Below are 21,177 nucleotides of genomic sequence, written 5' to 3'. Positions count from 1 at the left end.
GAAGGAACCAGGATGGGTCTGGACTAACACCCCCTCAGCTTCTCTAGCTGCATCTCTGTTTGTATGATTTATATGCTGACATTTTCATTATGAAAGGCTGGAGAGAGTCTGAGAAGGTGAGCGACTGCTGTTGTGCAATCCCTTTGCAAAGGCTTCTGAAACAGCTGTGGGAAATGAACTATGATTTTCTTTCTCCTGCCTGCGGAGCAGGAGATAAAAATGATTGTGAAATGCAGAGTGCAGGCTCATGCTGATCTGTGCCATGTGGGCTCCTTTGCTCTTTACACCACTTCCCCAGCCCATGGCAGGGGTGACCAGCCAGTCCCTGGACATCGCTGGAGCCCTTTCAAGGGCCGGTTCCCAGGGAAGGGGTTCCTCTGGCTGGAGCATGGCACACAACTCCAAGTTCAAAACTCAACAGCTAAGAGACATTAACTCATCACCCCAGTGTTAGCTGAGGGCTGTTCAGTCCCACGTATAAAGCAGCAGGGAGGAAAACGACAGGAGAAAGTTAAGGGAGAATGAGAAATGTGGATGCAGTGAGTATCACTTCAGTTTCTTTCTGCCTTCCGACATCACAGATTTTGTTGGCTTTGGCAAACGCTGTCCCAGACACAGGAGGGGGTATCTACAGACACCCACCAACCCAGGCCCCCTGTCAGTGAGGAACAGTTTGTCCTTGTTGGCAGTCAGACCACAGTATCCCCCAGAACAGCTTTTCTCTCCATATTTCTGGTAAGGAACTGGGCTAATTCACCCCTCAGGCTACATGTAGCCCTGGTGCTAAAAAGGCTCCAAGTCATCATTTGCCATGAGCTCTCAGCAGAGGACTTTGATGCCTCTTGATCAAGCAGCATACGGCGACATGACAAATCACTGCACCCTTCACCCGGTAAGTGCCATCCAAGAACCTGATACACACAACACGGGGCCCCTGTGGGGCTGGAGACGTGCCCACAGCACAGCTGTGGTGTTTGTGGAGGTACCAGCTCCTCTGCCAGAGCTCCGGCAGCGACACCGATCCTGTGCTCCACCTGGCTAACGCAGTGCATCCAGCGGCGCAGGAGATGCTGTGCGGTGCTGCATCAACGCGTTAGAGGGATCGCACCCAGCTCTACTGCATCGTGCGAACACCCCCCCAGGGTCAGCACTGCCCAGCCAGAGTTCATCCCAAAGCAGTGTTTTGCCTAAGCCCATCTTTCCTCTAAAGACTGAGCCCTCGGTAAAGTTCTGGTGACGTGTCTGTCACCAGTCCCCATTCAGACAGCATTTGGTGGCGCCAAAATGCAGTAAAATACGCCGTTGGCCCGATTTGCTTCAGGCAAAATGCAGCAAGGTCAGAGAAGCCCCTTCCTGCAGTATGGTTTACACAGCGAAAATACCAGACAGGGTTTTCCGTGACTGAGCACATCAGCCTCAGACCAGCCATACACCACCACCTCCCCTCGCTTTAACAAGCCAGCCAGCAGGTCACCCCTGTCCTGCCCCGCACGTCTGCCCCACGGCTCACGGTGAGCTACAGCCCAGGGAACGTTTTCACCGAGGCAAAGAGCCGCACTGGCCTGCGGTGGTCCCTGGTGGTCCCTCAGCCCCGGCAGAGCGGTTCACCAACTCACCCGTTGCCAATGTCAGCTGCCCTGGACCACCTGCAGGCACCAGCAGCCCAGCTCCAAGGGGGAAACAAAGAGAAAGGAAATCTGGGGGATCCCATTAGCTTGTGCTTAATTGTCAGCCTCCTCTTGTAAGTGCTGGGCTCACAGCTGTAGAAACTTAAGCTCCAGTTCCTCTAAAACCACCTGGGAAGGCACCTCTCTGGCTTTGTGCTGCCCCTGGCAGCAGGTCCTCTGTTACCCTGCTCCATCGCTCGTGGTTGCTCAGAGGGCAACTGGGAACCCAGAGCTTGGGAGCCCCCAGGTTTCAGTTCTCTGCTTAGACACCGAGGTGACCTTCAGCCGCTCACTCAGCCACATGCTGCTTCGTTGTCTTTGCAGGGTTGACCCAGGGTACCCCACGGCGTGGAGGACTCATGACCCAGCAGTTTTACAAAACTACGTGGGTGCCTGCCGCCCAGCATGGGAGCGTTTCTGTTTAAAGTTGCCCAAGTGGTGCCAGAATATACTTCAAATACAGTCACCTAAATCCACTGAGGTCAGCCTATGGTGTCTGCAACTCCTTCCTGGGAGTAACTGCTGCTTTGTCACACAGAAGGGGCTGTGAAGCTGGACGCGTTGGGAATTGTGGAGCACTCGGTCAGGGTGGCCACAGAGGCAGTAAGAACATCAGAGCTGCTGTACCCTGCTCGCTTCAGGCTGCACAGCGACTGAGAGGAGTGGCAGCTGCAGAGACCAAATTCCAGCTTTGCTGCTCAACACGCACCTATTGCTGTTTGGTAACTCCCCCACTCATTACTTTCTGGCACTGCGTATCTGCTACTTCTACGGCAGTTTGGGCATCTCCTCTGTTGTAGGTTGCCTCCAGGTCTCATACCAAGGTACTTCAGGGCAAATCCTGCAGCAGAAGATCAAATTGCCCAGCACCCAAGTAGGTACATGAATCCAGCTGGTCGAACTGGGTTTTGAGGAATTAAAATTCTGCTCATTAGGGGGTTAAGAAACACTGTGAACTTAATGGGAATGATGTGCAAGCTCTGTGAAAGGCAGGAGAGACTCATTTATTTGGTAAATACAGCTCACCAATCCCTGTCTTGTGTAGGTCCTAAACTTCTGCTTTAGAGAATACACCTCTTATCTAAACAGAAGGAAATAATGTACATCAGGAATAGCAAGAGATTTTATTATGGAATTGGGGGAAAAAAAAAAAAAAAAAAAGCCCTTGATTTTTATTTTGTATCTCTGAACCAGAGGAAGCACCAGTCCTTTTTACGATTACATGTTGGATTGATTTATTTTACTCTGTTTAAGCAAACTTAAGCTGGTTTTCAGGTTTTTATTTCCTAAATATTCATCCTGTTTGCTTTTCAGGTATTTCATGTTATAGTTCCTTAATTTTAGGTATTTTGTTTTTAAAGATGACTTCTATTAAGTGCCTTCCAAATTAAATTCAGCAGAATGATATGCTTTGAGACACAGCAGAATTGGATATTATAGTCAGTCATCAAAATCTAATTTCTCCTTTATCTGGGCTTGCTGCATCCAGCGAATAACATTAGAGTTTAGCCATATGCCACAAAACTGCAGGCCATCTTTTAGGTAAAAATCTGCCTCATTTTGGCAAACCCCTAAATTTCAAAATTAGAATTTATTAATCTGAAGAGTGTTTCTACTGGATGGAGATTGAAGACTTGACTTCAGAGCGCAGGAGTTAGAACATTTTGCCATTAGCTCCAGTGGTCAGACTGAACCCCTAATGAAAATAACTCTTCATCAACACACTTCCCACAACAGTTTTTGGTACCAGATAACACTTTATACTGAGTGCCTAGAACGACCAAAGGCAGAACTCATTTATACGTAGATCTCTTAAAACTATGATCAAGTGGACCAGGGAACCAGAACAGCAAGGGAAGAGCAGATATAGGAAGTAATGAAGTTCCGGGGTTTTCTTATAAAAAAAAGAAAAGTTACATTCTGTCTAAGAATCAAATATAGCCAACAAAACCAGAATGAAAAATGTTTCTTCTCCCTTCTGCGTTAAGCTTTCCATGAAGTCTTTAATCAAAAAGACTCATGCCTAGACCAGATGTGTACCTCATTATTGGAACTCCATCTAAAACCTAGCACCAGTTCTCTCCAGAGATCACCTCCGACACAGGGAAAGGTGTAATCCATCACAACTCAGCTTGACTGTATCTGCAAAGCAGCCAAAAGTGTGTGCTGGGTGGGATTTTTCACCATCACCACTCTGGTTGAGCCAAGAAATGTTTCCAAAGGCTGACGCTTGAACCGCCAGGCAGGGACCAGCACTGACTAAAACCTGGTCACTCTGCTCCCAGCTCTGCTGCTGACATCAAATAAATTGGGGCAAGTCATCTCCTGTGAGTGGCCAAGCCAAACTAGTGCTTGTAAGCTCCTTGTGACTGCCTTACACAGAAACTAATACCACGCACCCCTGACTGCTGTTGAATCAAACTACGTGAATCAGCACAACACAACTGCCCCAAACCATTCGGTGTAAGCTGTGACTCTGTTAGGTCTGTTTTCAGATGTACAAGTACTGAGAAAAGGAACTTGAAGAGTAACGATGTCACGCACAAACTTCTGGAGCACTCTGTGTTCTCAGAAACATAAACACCACCATGAAACGTCACATGGGATATGTAAGCTGCTTTAATAATAAATTCATTAAGTGGCAAGAAGCCACTCTGTAAACCAATTTTACTCAATCACAGTCCCTCTATTTTTTTTCCTCATTTAACATGAATACATTCTGTAATTTGTATGTGAAAGATTTACATAGAGATATATTCTGGACCACTCTTGCCGATTTTACTGGTCAGAAAAACATTAAACATGCGGAAACAGCACCTTATTAAAACTATAGGCCTTTTCTCATTACATCTCCTTTGCTGCTAAGCTAAATTGTCACTGAATAAGCCAAGTCTACAGAGGTTTTTTTCCTTGTCCTGTGTTCTGAGATGTAGTGGGGCCTTGCAGAAACATCTGACGAAACCTCACATATAATAAGTAATTCAGAAGGCTTTGTAAGCAATAGCTGCAGTTGCTTCTTCAGACTAGAGAGAGCTTCTCATGCATTAATGCACTTAGTTAGGTTTTGTGAGGAGCTGAGGAGTATGTGCCCTCTTCCTGATACAGTTAGTTGAGCCTGGACTCTGCACCACTGATATTGTTCAGCAACTGTGTGCACCAATAATTTAAAAAAAAAAAAACAACCAAACATTAAATCCGGCTGTTTTTATCAGAAACAAGTAATAAATCTTATAATGATAGTAAAAAAAATGGCAATTTCTGATGTGTGACATTTTCATTGCTTGAGAATGAATCAGTGCAAAGTGAGGTAACCCATGCACCCCGTCACTTAGGGCTGGGGGCGCATTAAACCAGGCGCCGCCTTTTGGAGTCTCTCTCCATGTCTTCAGTGGGAGAGTCTCCATTGCACCCAAGAGGAGACACCATGTTTAGTAAAGGGTCTTCAGACGCCCCTCCAAACAGGGACAGCAACAAAGCCACGCCATAGCCAGTAGCTCGTTCACCCTGGAAAAAAAAAAACACACAACACAAAACCACACAACAGTTCACAATTCAGATTGTATAATCTGAACCTAATTTTAATTTACCTACTCACTCAAGAAGAGCAGTGATGGCACACGGCCACAGAAAATACTCAGGGTCTTGGGCAAGCCTGCTCAGCTTGTGCTTCTGTATCCTTACGGCCACTGGAATCTGTCCCAGCCAGGTTAAACCAACATATCAGTCGATTCTCACAAGAACAGAGCTCACACTGACTCGAGCATGGATTTATGCTAGCACTGTTCAGGGCAGGGAACGTTCCGTCTAGCATGAGAATGGATTTGGAGTATAAGCTGGGCAAGCTGGGTTTAAAAAAAGAAGGGGCAGTGGGGGAGAAGTAAATTGGCTTGTATTTTAGAAAAAAGAATATACACAAATCCCATCAAAGGGTGGAAGCAAACGTTTTCTGTGCTGCAGGTCAGCAGGCAGGATGATTGACTCTAGTCAATCGTTTTAAAACAATATGGGTGAAAATGGATTATTGCCATGAACAGAAAGCAGGCAAGCTGTTGAAATTAATAATGATAAAGATATTGCCAATTAAAGTGACCATTAGTCTATTTTAAAACCAAGATGGAAAACATGAACAGATGAAGCTACCAAAACAAAGACATTCCTAACACAGATGAAGAGTCAACGCTTTTCAGAAGAACTCTTCTCCACCTTATTCTGTTGCTTTGAATGCAGAGTATCTGCAGGCACAAGCAGGTTCCGTTACGCAGCCCGCTTGCCCAGGGAGGAGTCAGAAGTTGTATGAACATACTCACTGCGTGAACAGGTGCAGCAATGTCTATATGGACCCAGACTCCTGGCCAGTCAAAGCCAATGTGAGAAGCAATAAAGAGCCCAGCACAGGAGCTTGGAGTATTGTCTCGGTCCTGCAGAAGTAATAAAAATACAGTCAGTCTTGCAAGAAAAGAGAATGTCAATGTTTTATCCTTATCTACAGAAAAGACAGTTGCCTAAATCTAGCTTAAAGCTTAATGATGGCCCTAAACCAGAGTCTTGCAAACCAGCTATACTGTAAATCCTTTGAATTAATCCCTGGTAGCAGTCTGGCCCTGCTCAACTCCTCTTCTGCCCAAGCTGCTTTCTGTAGCTTTTTTTGGAACTTAACCGGACATTGTAACTCTCAAGCGTAGCACAAGTAGCTGCAGTAATTCCCAATGCCTCTATCCCCAGTTTCCTGGTTTCTGCATTCCCAGTTACTGTCTCTGCTGGTTATGTATGATCTGAGGAATACCCATCTTTACCTCTTAAATGGTGCCCACCCAGAAATTTAGCATTCATCTTAAGGCCATGCTTAAGAGGCAAGCAGCCCAAAGATACCTTTGCAGCAGACCACCCTGTTTAAAATTGACACTAAATACCAGGGCAGTGACACAGCCTGCAAAATCCCCAGGTGAAAGACCCTGAAGACTGTAATTATATGGTCCATTTCTAAAAGATCACAACCCACATGAAGTGCTTTCAGCCAGCTATCAACAGATCAGCACATTACATAGAAAACACATGCTTTTTTGTAAAAAATGAAATTTAGAAGGAAAAAAGATATCTCACTGCCACAGAGTTCTTCATATCAGCTACAGCAGAGGTAAATTCACTGAAGTGGAGCTCAGGGCAATACACAAGAGGATGGACCAAGTCTCCACAGTTCCTGCCAGCTTTAACACAAGCCTTTTCCCACTCTTCATTATTGGTAAGGACAGCAGCATGATACTTTCCTGTAGCAATTCCCTAGTGAGAGACAAGACAAAATCAGGAAGGAGTCACCTTAACTGTGCTGGGCAGGATAATTCTGCATTATTACCTCTCAGCATTAACAGCTGCTTTCCATCTAACAAAACCAGCAAGAAAAAGAAAAAAAAAAAAAGACTCAAAATCACTCCACAAGAAGTTAGTGTTACAAATGTTGACAAAGACATTGTAGGTACTGCTGAATCTTTTAAAATTTCTGAAGATTTATTCTGCAGTGAAATAGTCTGCATTTGCTTGGCCCATTCATACACTGGCAAGACAAATATACTTCTTTGCTGTTACTGAGCAAGCAAATTATATCACTTTACAATTATTTATCTTAGACATAAAATTAAATCAGCAACAAATTATAAATAAAACATCTAACACACACACAGAGGATACCACAGCAATGTATGTCAATCACACAATGTAACATCCTCATTCACTGGAAAGGTTGCTTCCTTCCAATATACAAAACCCAAAAGTCACCATCATACCAGTTTTCCAGTAGGACAATGATGGGAAGCTTTCAAACAATTGACGTTTACACCAATGTATGCAAAATACACACTTCCAAAATTTGCCACCATTTCTCCTCCTGATATAAAGACCAATTCATTTTCTAGAAAATTAAACCACAAGAATCACTGCTTGTCAATAGAACTTTTCTATAAAACAGATTTCAAAAACTAATAGCATTAAATTCGTACCCTTGTATCACCCTCTGTATGACTTCCAAGGTAAGCTATTTTATGGAGAAGAAAATCCCTGATCACTATCAGCGAATCAGTTCTGCTAATCATAGAGCTACTGAATTGCAAACATCGAGCTCTGGATCGCTTACATCAGCTGCTAATACCATCAGAAGAATACCATTTTTTCTTTAAGTATACAAAAGCAAAAAGGTTGCATAAACACCCCAAAAACCTGCTTGAGTAATGCAGATATAAATGTAACACACTCAAAGCACGTCACATGCACAGAGGATGGATTACAGTTTACTGGGGCTGCTGTTGGCAACTTTCTCTTACACAAGCTTAGGAAGCCACCATCCAGCACAACAGTTCACAGTACCTACTTTCCCCCCAAAGACTAGCAGGACAAAGGCACAGAGGTGTGTAATGTGCAGACAGTTGAAGGATTCACCCCATCTGCTAGCAGTTCTGCATCAGTACCTGAGCTCCAGTAAGAGTGGCCATATCAAGAATGATATCAGCTCCAAGATCTTTGCACGCGTAAGCTACTCCATCAGCCAGTATCAGTCTACCTTCTGCATCAGTGTTATTGATTTCCACAGTTCTAGGAAGAAGAGAGGGCATTTAATACACTGCTGTACTTCACGCTGGAAGTTAAGACTCATCTGCCTGGACTAGAACAGTGGATGAGGAAGCAGACTCAAACCCAGCGTGCTTCCTTACTTGACTCTGCAAGTCTGCACGGCTGCTTGTACCCAGCTGCAAGCATCCAGAGCGAGCACAGATAGAAAAGGGTTGTAACAGTACTGTCCTCACAGCTGGGTCTGCTTGTTGGGGCTCTGTAATGCCTAGCACGTTGAGCTGGGATTTTACAAATTATTACCATACAAAGAGGTAACGATACTCTGCTTAAAACAAGAAGAGATTCTTATACAACGGTAGCCTGCCTCTGCAACTGAGACAGTATAGACTACAGATGGATACAGAAAACAGGTTGTACTGGAAAAAATGCCTAAACCCCAGTGCTTTAAGAAAACTTCAGCTCATGATATATGATATGTATTTTGACGTGTGTTTACATACCTAACAGGAAACTCTAAGCACATTGAAAATTCACTACTATGGCTGTCTGAAATACTATTAATATTTAGGGAAGCTGATGAGGGACAGATTCATAATCTGCATGGTACCCAGATGAACAGAAGCAAACACGGTGTTTCCTCTCAATGTTTCTGTGAAAAGGATAGAAACAATCTTACTTTCCAGAGTAAAGAACATGAATGTCATCAGGTCTCGTTGCACGTGGTCCAACTGCATTCTCAGCCAAACAAAAAACAGCATGAAGATTGTCTTTAAAACCCTGTAACAACCATAGCAGAGAAATGGCTTTTGATTCACATCAAGCTGATTTATTGGGACTGAAATCAATGAGGAATTCCGACTTCTTGATAGCAATGCCAATAATTACATGGGAAATCTGTGAGGAATGTCTAATATCTTGAACCTGAGGCCAAGAGCTACAGAAAGTGGGCGAGGAGGTAACATCTAATACTGGTTTTAGAGTTCTCACTGCAGCGTGAATAAAAGCCTATATGCATGTGACAGAAAAATGGGGAAGGGATCTAGAAAGACCCTGTCAATTACACAGTGATCAGTGCAATCTTCTCTCAGTGGCAAGGTACCCGAATTAAAACATCTTTTATATGAAACGTGCAGATGCAGCTGGCAGGGGTTAAGTTTAGTCAAACCTGATTCCCTGGGAAGAGCACGTTCAGCTTTTTACAGCCAGCCCTAGTCAGATCTTCACAAACACAACTCCAAAGCCCACTGAGCTCACCAGGAAACTGCCAGGCACACCAAACTCAAACCTTAAGTCACTAAGTACAGTACCCCTGTATGAAAACCAGCAGAATACATCTCCAAAGATGCACCACTTCACTCACCTAACTTTGATACAACTCTTAACGTTGACTCACTATACAGATCGCAAACAACATATCCAGACCATGTAACTCCACCTTCTGTAGCCACAAAGGAAAGATCCAAACAAAGGATGCTTTCGAAGTGACAATTACAAAGGCTTGTGAGAGAACATTACACAGCCAGTCAGGATGCTTGGGATTATTTTCCAAACCCTGTATTTTCCACTGCTTTTATTTAGTCTCCAGGAACAACAATGATACAGCTGGGGCCATTTGAGAAACGGAGATCCTTCCCATCATTTCTGCCACATTGGGGAAAAGCCTATAGTAATAGTGTAAAATGACAAAATAATAAATGCTAATATGTAGCCATTTGTGAACTGTGTATTTTCCCTAACAAAACAAAACACCAAGCCCCAGGTGAACAGATTCCACCTCTGAGTATTTTTTTGGAAAGTAACTTTGATCATGGCAATCCTGAAACATGGTGGAACTCCAATGACACAGCTCACTGCCCTTCAGCATCCAACCTGCACCACAGGTCAGATCATGCTATCAGGATCTATCTTCTCTCTTTCCATGTAAAACCAAAAATACCCACGGCCAAGAGGAATTTGGGTTGGGTTTTTTTTGTGCTGGAAGACACACAGCATTTTCAAAGGGTTTTTTTTTTCCCCTTAGCCTCCTCTCTTCTGGCATATCCCATTCTGGTTTACTTCGGTTTAAAATCAAGAGCTGATATGGTTATGGATGATATTTTAAAATGTATGATGATTTTGTTATTTATACAACAGCTGCATTGTGTAGAGGGATCCTCGGAATGGAAAGGGAGACAGCAGCATTTAACAAATAACATCGTTTCCCCCCAGCTGGGACAACTAGCTTTAAAAATGCCAAATTCCTCAGGAAACCAGGGTCAGTTTTACTGTTAATCTCTTGATAAAAGTCCCTGGCTGATGACACCTGGACTTGCTGAATCAGCTCACATTCTAAAGTCTAAAGGCAAATCAAAACCTTTCAAAATAACGGGCAGCATCTAGAAGCCATAAAGTAACTTTGCAGTTTCCAGCCCAGCCAGTGGGCAAACAGCATTGCTGATGAGACAACCTTCCACCTATGACTGCTCTTTCCAAAACAGTCCAGGCAGCAAAAATCCCACTCCATTCATCTCTAACTGGACTGTACCAAATTTTCCTCCTCCAAGCAAGAGATGTGATTAATCTACTGTCAAAAACTGAAAACCTGCTTCCAGTACCAGTTGCCTTTTCCTGTATCTCATTCTGCCTGTAGCTCTTCAGCAGCAGGATTCACTATGTTAAAATTTTGAAATCCTTCTTGATCCTGCATGTTAAGTGAGTGTTTTTCTCTCCTCCCTTGTGTTGGAAAGCTCACAACAGATGAAATGCATCTTTCTAGGAAAAAATAATTTCCTTAATTTTGCTATCCAAAGCCTTTTTAAATAACGGTATAGAACTGTTGAACAGCATGTAGGCAGATATTTTCTGAAGATGGATAACTTCTGCCCCTCTTCCCACTGAGCTTTCTATCCAACATGCATCTCCAACTTCAGTCTCTGTGACACAGCGTAGCTAATTTAAACCTCTGCCAGCTTTATATTATTAAGAGCTTTTTTTTTTTAAAAAAAAGTCTTGAAACAGGAACAACAACAAATTCTTTTCACTGCCTACCTGCATACGTCTTCTGCAGGGATTTCATTAACAGGTCTTCTTACATGATGTTTTAAAATCAAGCAGCAAATCATTCTTTTGTTTTTACATAAAAAGGCATAGGTTTCTTGTGAGGTATGACAGCTTTTTCAGGCTCAGTTTGCCCAAACATATCACTGCCAGTTTATTCGTTGTTACAATAATTGCACATGAAATGACAGATCACTTACGTTCACACCTACTGCGATTGCAAATGCAACTTCTCTCAGTGCAGATAATTACACACAAACCTACTTTGGAAACAAGGACTGAATCACCAAAAGGATGTACTGCATTCATGGCTTTCCCAGACTCTCCCAAACCACTGTCTACGTTCTAGCTCTCCTCCCTTGCAAACGCACGATCTAACCTTCTGGAGGACCTCGTTACGGAAAGTTGGCCATTTTGCCTGAGATGCAGCTCGCCAATCTGTTTTCAATTTTAAGTCTCTGCAGATAACTGTGAAGTTTACAATTTTAAGTCTCTGCAGATAACTGTGAAGTTTACCATCTTTCCACATCAAACATGCTGCTAGGGCCAAGACACAGAGCTGAACTATTGAGAAATGGGAATCTGGCACTGATCACCCCCTGGACCTTCTGTCAGATCTATGCATTAATCTTCAGCAGTAAATGTTCTTTGAACTTCGGATACTCCTTGGAGGCAATAGCTGCTCTGTCAGCAAGACTCAGTCACTGGATTTGTGGAGAGGGCAGAGTTTTATTGGCAGCAGCCACTTCTTTTCCCCAGTTCATACTGTTAAAGCACAACATGCATTTTTTTAATTCTTCATATTTCAATACCTGGCTCCCTCTCAGCTCCCCTACTACTTTCTGACCACAGCAGCAAACCTAAAAGCAGGCCCTGATGAGACTAGAGTTGCCACTTCCCCAGCAGGTTAATATTAGAACCGGCACAGGATTTGGAATATGGACAGACTTCATATCCCAGAGTCACTCATCCCGCTCTTTGCTAAGGTGACAAAAGCCGCCTCAAATCCTGCAGCTTAAACAAAATCAGCACTGGATAACTCAAGTATAAATCTGATTCAAGGAACTAGAAACCACTCAGTCCACAGAACAAACCCTGAAATTCAAGAAGGAGTCTTAAAAAAAAAAAAAGCACTCAAGGAATTTCTCACAATTCTCAAGATCCTGGTAAAGATTTGAAATATTTTCCTGGAACAGCAGAAAAAGCAGAGCAGCGCAAGGTCACTAATAGCAGTGGTAGGTCAGAACTTCAGGATTAGACTGGCCCCCATATCTGGGAATATATCCAAAAGCCAGACTGCTCCTTGGCAATGCTGGGATACATGATATCAATTAACACATTTTACTTACTTGCTTTACAGTGGCTTTGAAGGCACCCAAAATAGCAGCTGCTCCACCACAGTCTCGCTTCATTCCAGGCATAGTAGTCTGTTTAAACAGGACCATAGAATTATTTTTTTTCTTTTTTTAAAGAGAATTTCACAGTAACGCCTGCTAAATAAAACTAGCATTTCTGATGCTTCTGTAACTCTGGTTTTGACAAGTCCTCCACCATAACAGAAAGACAGAACACATGCATCTGCTTCTTGGTGAATCTTGCCTTAGAACTGGAAAATACCAAACCTCTGCTGTTAATTTGTTAGAAAAGAAAAAAGGTTGTTCACAAGATCCGCACTGAGGCCAACCCTAATTTCTAATTCTGGAGATAGATCCAATACCCATTTAACAACTTTGTTTTGAGCATTCTCCTAACAGTGTGCAACGCTTAAAGGGCAAAACATCAGGTAGCTCTTTAACTGCTCTGTAAAGCATTCCTTGAATCCTATTTGGTACTCTCTCCTGATAGTTTGTGTCCATATGGATGACAGTAGATCAAGTGTCTACTCAAATAAATATACTTGGTTTCCTATAGACATTAACTGAATACTTTCCATCAGAAAACAACATGGTAAGCCAAGGCAGCAGAAGAACAAGTGTTTATGTACCTTTCCCTTAATGCTGAGTCCTCCAGTGTCGTACACAATACCTTTGCCCACCCATGCAATGGTCTGTGTAGCACCATCTGGAGTGTGACTGAGAACTGCTAGGGCTGGAGGATGCAGAGCTGCCTTGCCAACTCCATAGATACCTGGAAAACACAGAATTAAACCACTCCTGGGGAAAAAAGACTGCGGGGAGAAATCTGTGGCTATTTTCTGTCAAACATCTCAGTTTATGGACAATAAAACTGTTTAAAAATGTGCAAGTAAAACATTACAACAGAGAAGGCAAAACATTCCAATTAACTGCTAGGAAAAAAGCTGAATTTTCAACAAGATATACCTCCAAAGCCTCTCTCTTTCAGCTCCTCATCTCGAATAATGGTAGGAGTAATCCCAAGATCCTTGCCAACTTTTCTGATTTCCTTAATCATGAAAACAAAAAGGACATTGTCAGCCAGGCATCAGAAAGACGCATTTGTGTCTTTCCACACATATGGGCACCCACTTAAGGGTTTTGCGTGATTTTTGCACGCATACACATACACGCGTGCACAATTTTAGGAGTGGTACTGGTTTTCCAATAGCCTGATTCCACTGAGACATCCTTGACTTACTACGGCATGAAATACAACGTTGACCTTTAAGCTCAGCCAGTAAAAGACATCTTCAGAGGCAAAGGCCAGCTGTTCACTCTATTGGATCATGATGCAATAGGACAGGAACATTTTCATTCTCAATAGCTTTCCAGATTTTCATGATGAAACTTATGTGGAAACATGTCAACTTCTGTCCCATAATTTCAGAAACTCTTATCACCATCAGGCTTAAGACAACACTAGCACTGGCAAAGGAGACAGTGTCATGACCTAATCTCACTCCCAGTGCCTTACCCCAAAGCTGCACATTCTGCCTGCTTTCAACTTAGCAAAGTTCTACGAAATATTAAAGGCCAAAGAAATAGCCCCAGCATCCTTGGACAGGTTCTTTGATGTGTTTCCCACTGCTGACATACAGGTTTTGCTAAGAGATAGCAATACTACCTCTTGATTACTGTAGTCTAGACTTCCAATTAGTAACCCTTACTCATCAGGTGTAATACCTACCTCCAGGAAGTTATCTGTGTTCATCTCATTGCATGGGGTGTCCACAATTCGAGCAGCCAGCCTGACTCCTTCTGTAGCACTTGCCAGACACTATGAAAAGAAGTGAGGACACATGAGAACTGGCCTTGGTTTGGCTGGTTTTCTGCATAGCTTCACATTTAGTCCTGTGCAGCCTACACCAGACACGTGGTTCCTCTGGAGCACATTAATGCTTCACTGCAACTGATCACAGGCAGTTGTACAGTATTAAATAATGTCAGCCAAGCTAACCACCAGTTTTTGTATGTGTTAAGTTATTTTTCCCTGTGCTCTAATTTCTAAGCAACTGTATGCCTTCCCACAGTGAACTAATACTAAGCAACTGTATGCCTTCCCACAGTGAACTAATACTGCAAGATTAGTAGCCTTCACTATCAAAGGGAGACCAAGGCTGCCATGCAAGGTGGAGGGAAGATAAGAGGAAGTAAGTTCAGGAAGTCACAATGAGCTGGCAGGCTGCTCGGGCTGGAAACCTGCAGGGATTTTATAATGTACAACATGGGAAATTGCAGAGTTTATATATATGGCAGGCAGAGTGGCTGAACGCAATAAAGATTACTGCCGTAAGATGTTCTATATGGCAGGCCCATGGGGAACGTGGACTACTTCAGATTTGTGTCAAGCACACATGCATCTGTTTCCTCACTCCTGCGGCAAACTGGACTGACCCTCATCTGGACTGAGTAAAAACCCATCTAAGCACGAGTGGACAGAAAACATGGTCGACAGTGAGCATGCCGAGGCTGTTTCCTTAAAGAAGGATCCTCCTGGCAAAAAGGACCAGGGCACCAGACACTAAGCTTCAACTTTTAACTCCTGTAAATCAACAACTTGAAACAAAAAGAGTAGGTGGAACGAAACTTCGTTCACACTTTCCAGTAGCCACTGGAGACCACACACAGCAAAAGGGTGAGTCAAGACGGGATTCAAAGGAATCAGATGTGTTGGACAGTCATTCGTGAGGAGGTATCTGAAGTTTGGCTTGGCCAGCCTGGCCAAAGGACTCTATACATTCTGTATCCCAGCAGACTCATAAACCTTGGCTTACTTTGGAATGGTGCCAAAATTACTTTTGATTGCTTTGCTTCCCCTAAAGGGATAAGGACCTCCTCAGGAGCCAAGCTAGACTTGAACTGATTCACCGCTAAGGCCATGCAGGTACATGGAGGTGCTCTAAACCCAAAGGTCAAGTCTAAGGGAAACAATTATGACTTACAGAAATAAGCTGTGCCTGCATTTGGCTTCCAGGGTACTCAAGGCAACCAAGACAATGGCAGCCTTTAATAAGGGCCTTGTAAAGGTATGACAATCCCTACTAGTCCTCACCATAAAGTACCCTGGACAAAGCAGTAGGTGCAAAATGCAGCAGCATGCCAAGGGAGAATTTTAACTAAAGAAAAACCTACCACATGTCTCTTCCATGCTCTACATTACCTGTCTGGTGCTGGTTGAATTTAAAGGGTGAAAACTTAGCTCGGAGGAAGCCAGTAATAGTTTTGGCACTGACATCAAGGGGAAGAAGAGGAGGTAGAAATAATTTCAGATTTGTGTTTAAGTTATAAATAACCCAAGTAGTTTGGAATCTACCTATCTGAAGGAACTATATTTGACACCAGTTATGTTTTTTCTGATTTGGGGTATGGAAAAATTGAGCGATCAACTGTTGTACTTAGAGCATTTCTGTCTTTGTCACTTTCCTGAAAACTGGTCTGGCATCATTTGCTGTGGTCAAATCAGTGCATAGAGTAAGAACAAAGTACGGAGGAAAAGACACTGAAAGAAAAAACCCCAGACCCCTAAAGCTACAATTATGTGAATTTCAGATGCAGCAACACCATATCCTTAGTTAAATCCATTGCCAAAATTTGTAAGGGAATTTTTTAATCTCACTGACTCATCATTGTAGCACATAACCTGGAGCAGCGAACACAAAGTTGCTCAAAGGCTTAAGTGCAAACCTGGGATGGCTTTTACGTTAGGATCTTGAGGAGGAATAACCTAGCATAGTAAAAGGTACTTGATGTGGCATTTCCTCTCTGCAACAGTCAGGTGCAAGGGAAACAGACTTTGATTATCTACTATTGAAAGATGACTTATGACATATTTAACTGTTACGTATAGCTCATATCCAAGCTGTATTGCTTCTTAGGGTCATGTTTTTGGCTACAGCTCTGCCAGAAACACTCAGCCAAAGAGGTACATCAAACAGAAACAGCAGAGGCCACATGTGATCCCTGAATAAGCAACTTTTAATGACTTCACTGTGATATTCACCTGCACAGCCATATACAGATTGTGCCTGGGTAAAAGAAAGTGAGAAGCCTACACAGGGAAGGCAATGTAATATTACAGGCTAAAAGTACACTACTTGCACCTATGCTAAATATGAGAAAGGAAACATTTTCTTTGTGCTATCTGTTTGGTGTTTCCCACCCCTGAAATCTAAATTCTGAGTAACACCTTCAGTCTTTGCTGCAGTAGTATGCTTGGTATTTCCACTCCCAGGTGCTGTGAACTGATCAGCTTCAGGGAACTCTGGCCTAGGATAATTTATTACTTCAGATACAATACCTATTTCATATGTAACCAGGGACAGATGTATTTGTGCATGCAACAATTCGAAGAAAAAAATATTTCAGGGAATAAACCGATGATGGAAATAAAACAAAATCTTACTTTAAGCGTTGCCACTTCTATTGGTCCATTGTTTTGTCCAACCAGAAAAAACTCTACTGTTACAGTCTTCTTCTCTGTGCTTCTTGATGCACTGGACCGATGTGTGAACAACGGGAAAGCCCTGGCCAATGCACAAGCAGAAGCGAAGACTTCAGACCGCTCACAGACCATCTGAAACACCAACCAGATGACAAAACAGACATCATTAGGGGTGTGAAAGACTACATTGAAAGGGATCTGTAATCTGTGATATTATTGGTGAAGTGGGGGGAGGATGACTGTTGTCTGAATCAAGACATACATCATGTTTTGCATGGATGGAGTGGTAGTATGAACAGTACCACATTGACCTGGTTCAGTTCATTTCCCATACAGAAATTAATTACACTGCTGGTCTTGACCATGGGTATTAGTACATCCTTACAAGGGAGCTGGACTGCTTTAATTATACTACTGCAATTAACACAGGTTAGCCTACAGATCAAGACATAAGAAAAAAAAAAAAAGCAAAGCACGGGAACCACTAGTATGTGTTCCAAAGAAATGAAACAAAGAGAGACATGATATGAGAACGTGGCCAATATTAACCCAAAAGCTTTTAACATGCAGAGTATTTTTCTGAAGTTCATTACAGAAACTACCAATGGAAAGCAGCTTTAGATAAACATTTTCAAAGTTAACCATAAAGGGAAAAAATTAAGTAGAGTTATTACTTTTACAAATAAGCTTTCCAAGTGAAGACCATAATTAGATTTTATTACTGACACTGATTATATGAGTCTTCTCTAACAACCTAGAAAGCTGGAGAAGCCATAGAAACATGTAACAAATTCATCAGGCTCATACAGAAGATGACCAAAGTAGTCCAAGAGCTTGTCCTGCAAAAGGACTCACATTGGAGCACGTTTGCATCAAGACTTGTAAAACTCACTGAATAGCACAAATGAGGCACCTTACATGGGTTATGCAATATAGACACAGCACCCTGCACGCAGGCTACGTCAGTCTTCTAAAGCATGTGCTGATGTCATAAATCCTAGCGCAAAAAAAGCCACTATCTAGCCACAGCCCTTTTGCATGGACGTTTGTAGTTGAAGACATTCTATACATATCCAACCTTAATTCCCTCCAACTGCTTGAGCATGCATAAGCTATTACAGTTCGGTCTTGTTTACGCGTCAGTGCAAAACCACTTATAAATGTCAGTATAATTATATCGGCAAAACTTGCCCACCTCCAGTCTCCTTGGATACCACTAAGATCTGAAAAGTCGAGAAAATACTTGACTAGACATTCCAGCAGAGACATTTTCAAGCAGCCACTTACAACAATACATCTGTTGATGCCTCCTGGAAGGCAGTTTCTAACCAGGCGGGTGATGAACTGCGCCGCAGATGGGCTGTTGTGCCGGCTGACCCTGGAAGGCAAAGCGGCCACAGTGGCGTAATTCAGGTAGAGAGGGCAGCTGTCGGTGGGGTTTGGGTTCAGGGTGCCTAAGGCAGCCTGCCAGATCTGGGGAGGAAAGAAGAATTTAAAGACAAAGAACTCCATCAGACTTTTCTTCCCATCTCATTCCCACTACGTTTTGGCACTCTAATTACGGGGTTTTAGGTATCAGAAACAAAGAAACTGTGCCCCCAATTTTAGAAGCAATAACGTCCAGCGAAGGGAAACAGGGAAGATGACAAACCTGTTTATTAACCAGAAAATGCAAACGTGCTTCCCATTACAAGCATCTCTTTTGAGCTGTATTAATTAAAATTAATTTCACACCATTTAGTGCAAAGCTGCTTCAGAGCTTTTTTTTGAAGTTGAGAACGTTTTCCTACGGATAAATAGATGGCCCTGATCTACTGGTCCTCAGTTCGTTTCACGTAGCCATTTAATTAAAAACAAACAGAACGACACGAAGGCTAAATATTGTCCCAAGAGACCCGGGAGCCCGGCAAACACCCCCGCCGGAGCCCCAGCGGCCCGCGGCGCCCCGCTCGCCACCTAGCCCCGGGGAAGGCGCGGTTCGGTAATGCCGGTAATTGCGCTAATTGCGGGCGGACCCCCGCGGAGGGTGAAGCCCCCTCCGGCGCCGCGGCGGGCACGGGGCGGCAGCGCCTCACCCGCGGGCGGGGACGGGCCGCAGCAACAGGCTCCCGCCGGCCCGCGCAGCGGGGGGTGCCAGCCCGCCTCCCTTTTATCTCTCCGTTAAGGGCCGCTCCGAGGGGGTCTCGGCCGGCTGCGGGGGGCCGTGCCACGGGCCCGGCAGGCTCCGTCCCCGCCGGCCGCAGGCCCGACGCCGCGCAGGCACCGCAGGCCCGGCGAGCCCCCGCCTCCCCCGTACCGCGAGGCCGCTGGGGGCCGGGGCGGGGAGACGCGGCCTCGGGGGGGCTGGGGGAGGGGCTGGGGGCGGCGCCGGGGCCGCGCTCCCCCCGCCGACCCCCCCACCCCCCCGCGGCAGGGCCGCCGCCGCCTCAGGGGGAGTGCGCGGGACCCCGCGCCCCCGCCGCGGCCCGGCCTCACCTCCTCGGTGACCCGCGGCTGCAGCTTGCCCCGCAGCTGGGCCCAGGGCAGGCGGTGCAGGTTGTGGAGCTGGCCCAGGACGAGCAGCGGGCGGCTCTGCGGGTCCGCCTCGCCGGCGCTGGCCTGGAACTGCAGCTGCACGTTCGCCATCTTCCTGCCCCCGGCCCGGCACGGCCCGGCACGGCCCGGCTCGGCTCGGCTCGGCCCGGCCCGCCCGCACGGCTCCGCCCCGCCCCGCCGCCCGGCGCCGGCTCGGCGGGGCGGGCACCACGGCGGGGCGGGCACCACGGCGGGGCGGGGCGGGCGCTGCAGGCGGCACCGCGCCGGGCGGGGCGCGGGACCCGGATGGGACACGGATGCGGCGGCGGGCGCGGGTCGGGGGCGCGGGGCCCTTCCCGGGCATAGCGCGGCGTGCTGGGGAACAGCCTTGTGCCGCGCCGCTGCGCTCGGCCCGGGAGCGCACGGGCAGGCCGGGGGGCTCCCGGGGCGGGGGAGGGCGCGCGCAGTGCGGGACCCCGGCCCCGCTCACGGTCGGAGCCGCGCTGCGCCCCTGCCCGCCTTCCCCCGGCGGTGCCCTCAGCATGGAACCGCCACATTTCGAAAGCGAGAAGCTACGTAGGGATAAAAATGGAAAAAAGCTGAATTCCTCTTCTCCTGAAAGTAAATGCGGGATAAACCATAGACCTGAAAATACCCCAGAGGGAGCAAACCGCTGGAACGAGCTCTGCGGTACAGCACGGGGATTCACTGAACAGAAACAATGTTCCCAAACACCAGCTTTGATAGTAAATGTAAATATAATCGGGTATTTATCTTCATCTTCCGTTCTCCCAGCACCTCCTACTAACGTGAGGTCAGTAAGGAACTGATCCCCGGTAACCGGCAGCTAGGAAAGCCTCAGCATCAGAAAGGGTGCGCGTCCGCTTACACTGGGACAGCAAATGCTGCTGCGTGTAATGGAAACGTATCTAAAAAGAAAAAAAAAAAAAATGAATGCCACAGAAAACACTTCCTTGGAGTAAGGTCTTACTCAGTCTCTGAAGGGACATTATAGAAACTTTATTGCCTGCTACATTGAAAATAACCTTGAATGAAAGATCTAGGAAAATCTGTTGCAGAGGTCAGTCGTGCATCCCCCCAGCCTGGAGGGGGTAACTCAACAGGCTCCAGCTGCTGTGAGTCTCTTTGCTGAGCCACAGAACATAAAGCATTTAGGGGTTCAATGTTACTCCAATATACATGGACAGCATGGGAGGTATGAAAGACAGTAACACACAGCAATTCTCTCAGGACTGAGACATTCCCAAAATTCTACCAGCAGTAAGTTCCTAGTCACCAAGTACAAGTGCTGCTATTACTGCTACTGCAAGAGCATCAATACAGTGCTCTCCCCAGATCCATGTTAAATGAAAGGTAAACAAAGCAGTAGGAAATACTCGCCTAACCCTCGATCCTTCCTTCATTATAGTTAAGGGTCCTAGTCAAGATAACAGACTGAGTGGGAAAATCAATCCTATCTGCAGCACCGAAACTTCCAATACGCCTTCCACCAACAGCAGCTGCAAACATTGCTGCTTGTAGGAGCCCCAGTGGAAGCTGCAGT

The 21,177-nt window shown here is 45.2% G+C and overlaps 1 protein-coding gene across 2 annotated transcripts; it reads right to left on the bottom strand.

Moving 5' to 3' along the window:
• Positions 1–4,268: 4,268 nt before the first annotated feature.
• On the bottom strand, positions 4,269–19,780 carry NPEPL1 (aminopeptidase like 1). Of its 2 annotated transcripts, XM_055722491.1 has the most exons (12): positions 19,575–19,779; positions 18,387–18,572; positions 17,061–17,231; positions 14,346–14,435; positions 13,583–13,664; positions 13,246–13,388; positions 12,611–12,688; positions 8,902–9,002; positions 8,123–8,246; positions 6,768–6,944; positions 5,975–6,085; positions 4,269–5,171 (listed from the first exon to the last, which is right to left on the bottom strand). In XM_055722491.1, the coding sequence occupies exons 1-12, from the start codon at positions 19,722–19,724 to the stop codon at positions 5,013–5,015; spliced, it is 1,572 nt and encodes a 523-aa protein (XP_055578466.1). In that variant the 5' UTR covers positions 19,725–19,779; the 3' UTR covers positions 4,269–5,012. The 2 variants fall into 2 exon arrangements, with proteins under 2 accessions (XP_055578466.1, XP_055578467.1); XM_055722492.1 differs by lacking the exons at positions 8,123–8,246; positions 8,902–9,002 and having other exon boundaries at positions 19,575–19,780.
• Between the last annotated feature and the right edge of the window lie 1,397 nt (positions 19,781–21,177).

The sequence above is a fragment of the Falco cherrug genome, chromosome 10 (assembly GCF_023634085.1).
Source record: "Falco cherrug isolate bFalChe1 chromosome 10, bFalChe1.pri, whole genome shotgun sequence".
Classification (NCBI taxonomy): domain Eukaryota; kingdom Metazoa; phylum Chordata; class Aves; order Falconiformes; family Falconidae; genus Falco; species Falco cherrug.
The sequence above is the reverse complement of the archived record's forward strand: the minus strand, read 5'-3'. Positions and strand labels throughout refer to the sequence as shown.

Excerpts from the sequence above, each read along its gene's own strand:
- NPEPL1 (XM_055722491.1), bottom strand. The coding sequence starts at position 19,724 with ATGGCGAACGTGCAGCTGCAGTTCCAGGCCAGCGCCGGCGAGGCGGAC. Across the intron at positions 13,665-14,345 it reads ACACAGATAACTTCCTGGAG|GAAATCAGAAAAGTTGGCAA; the intron begins GTAGGTATTACA and ends TTCATGATTAAG. Across the intron at positions 12,689-13,245 it reads GACTCAGCATTAAGGGAAAG|ACTACTATGCCTGGAATGAA; the intron begins GTACATAAACAC and ends CTGTTTAAACAG.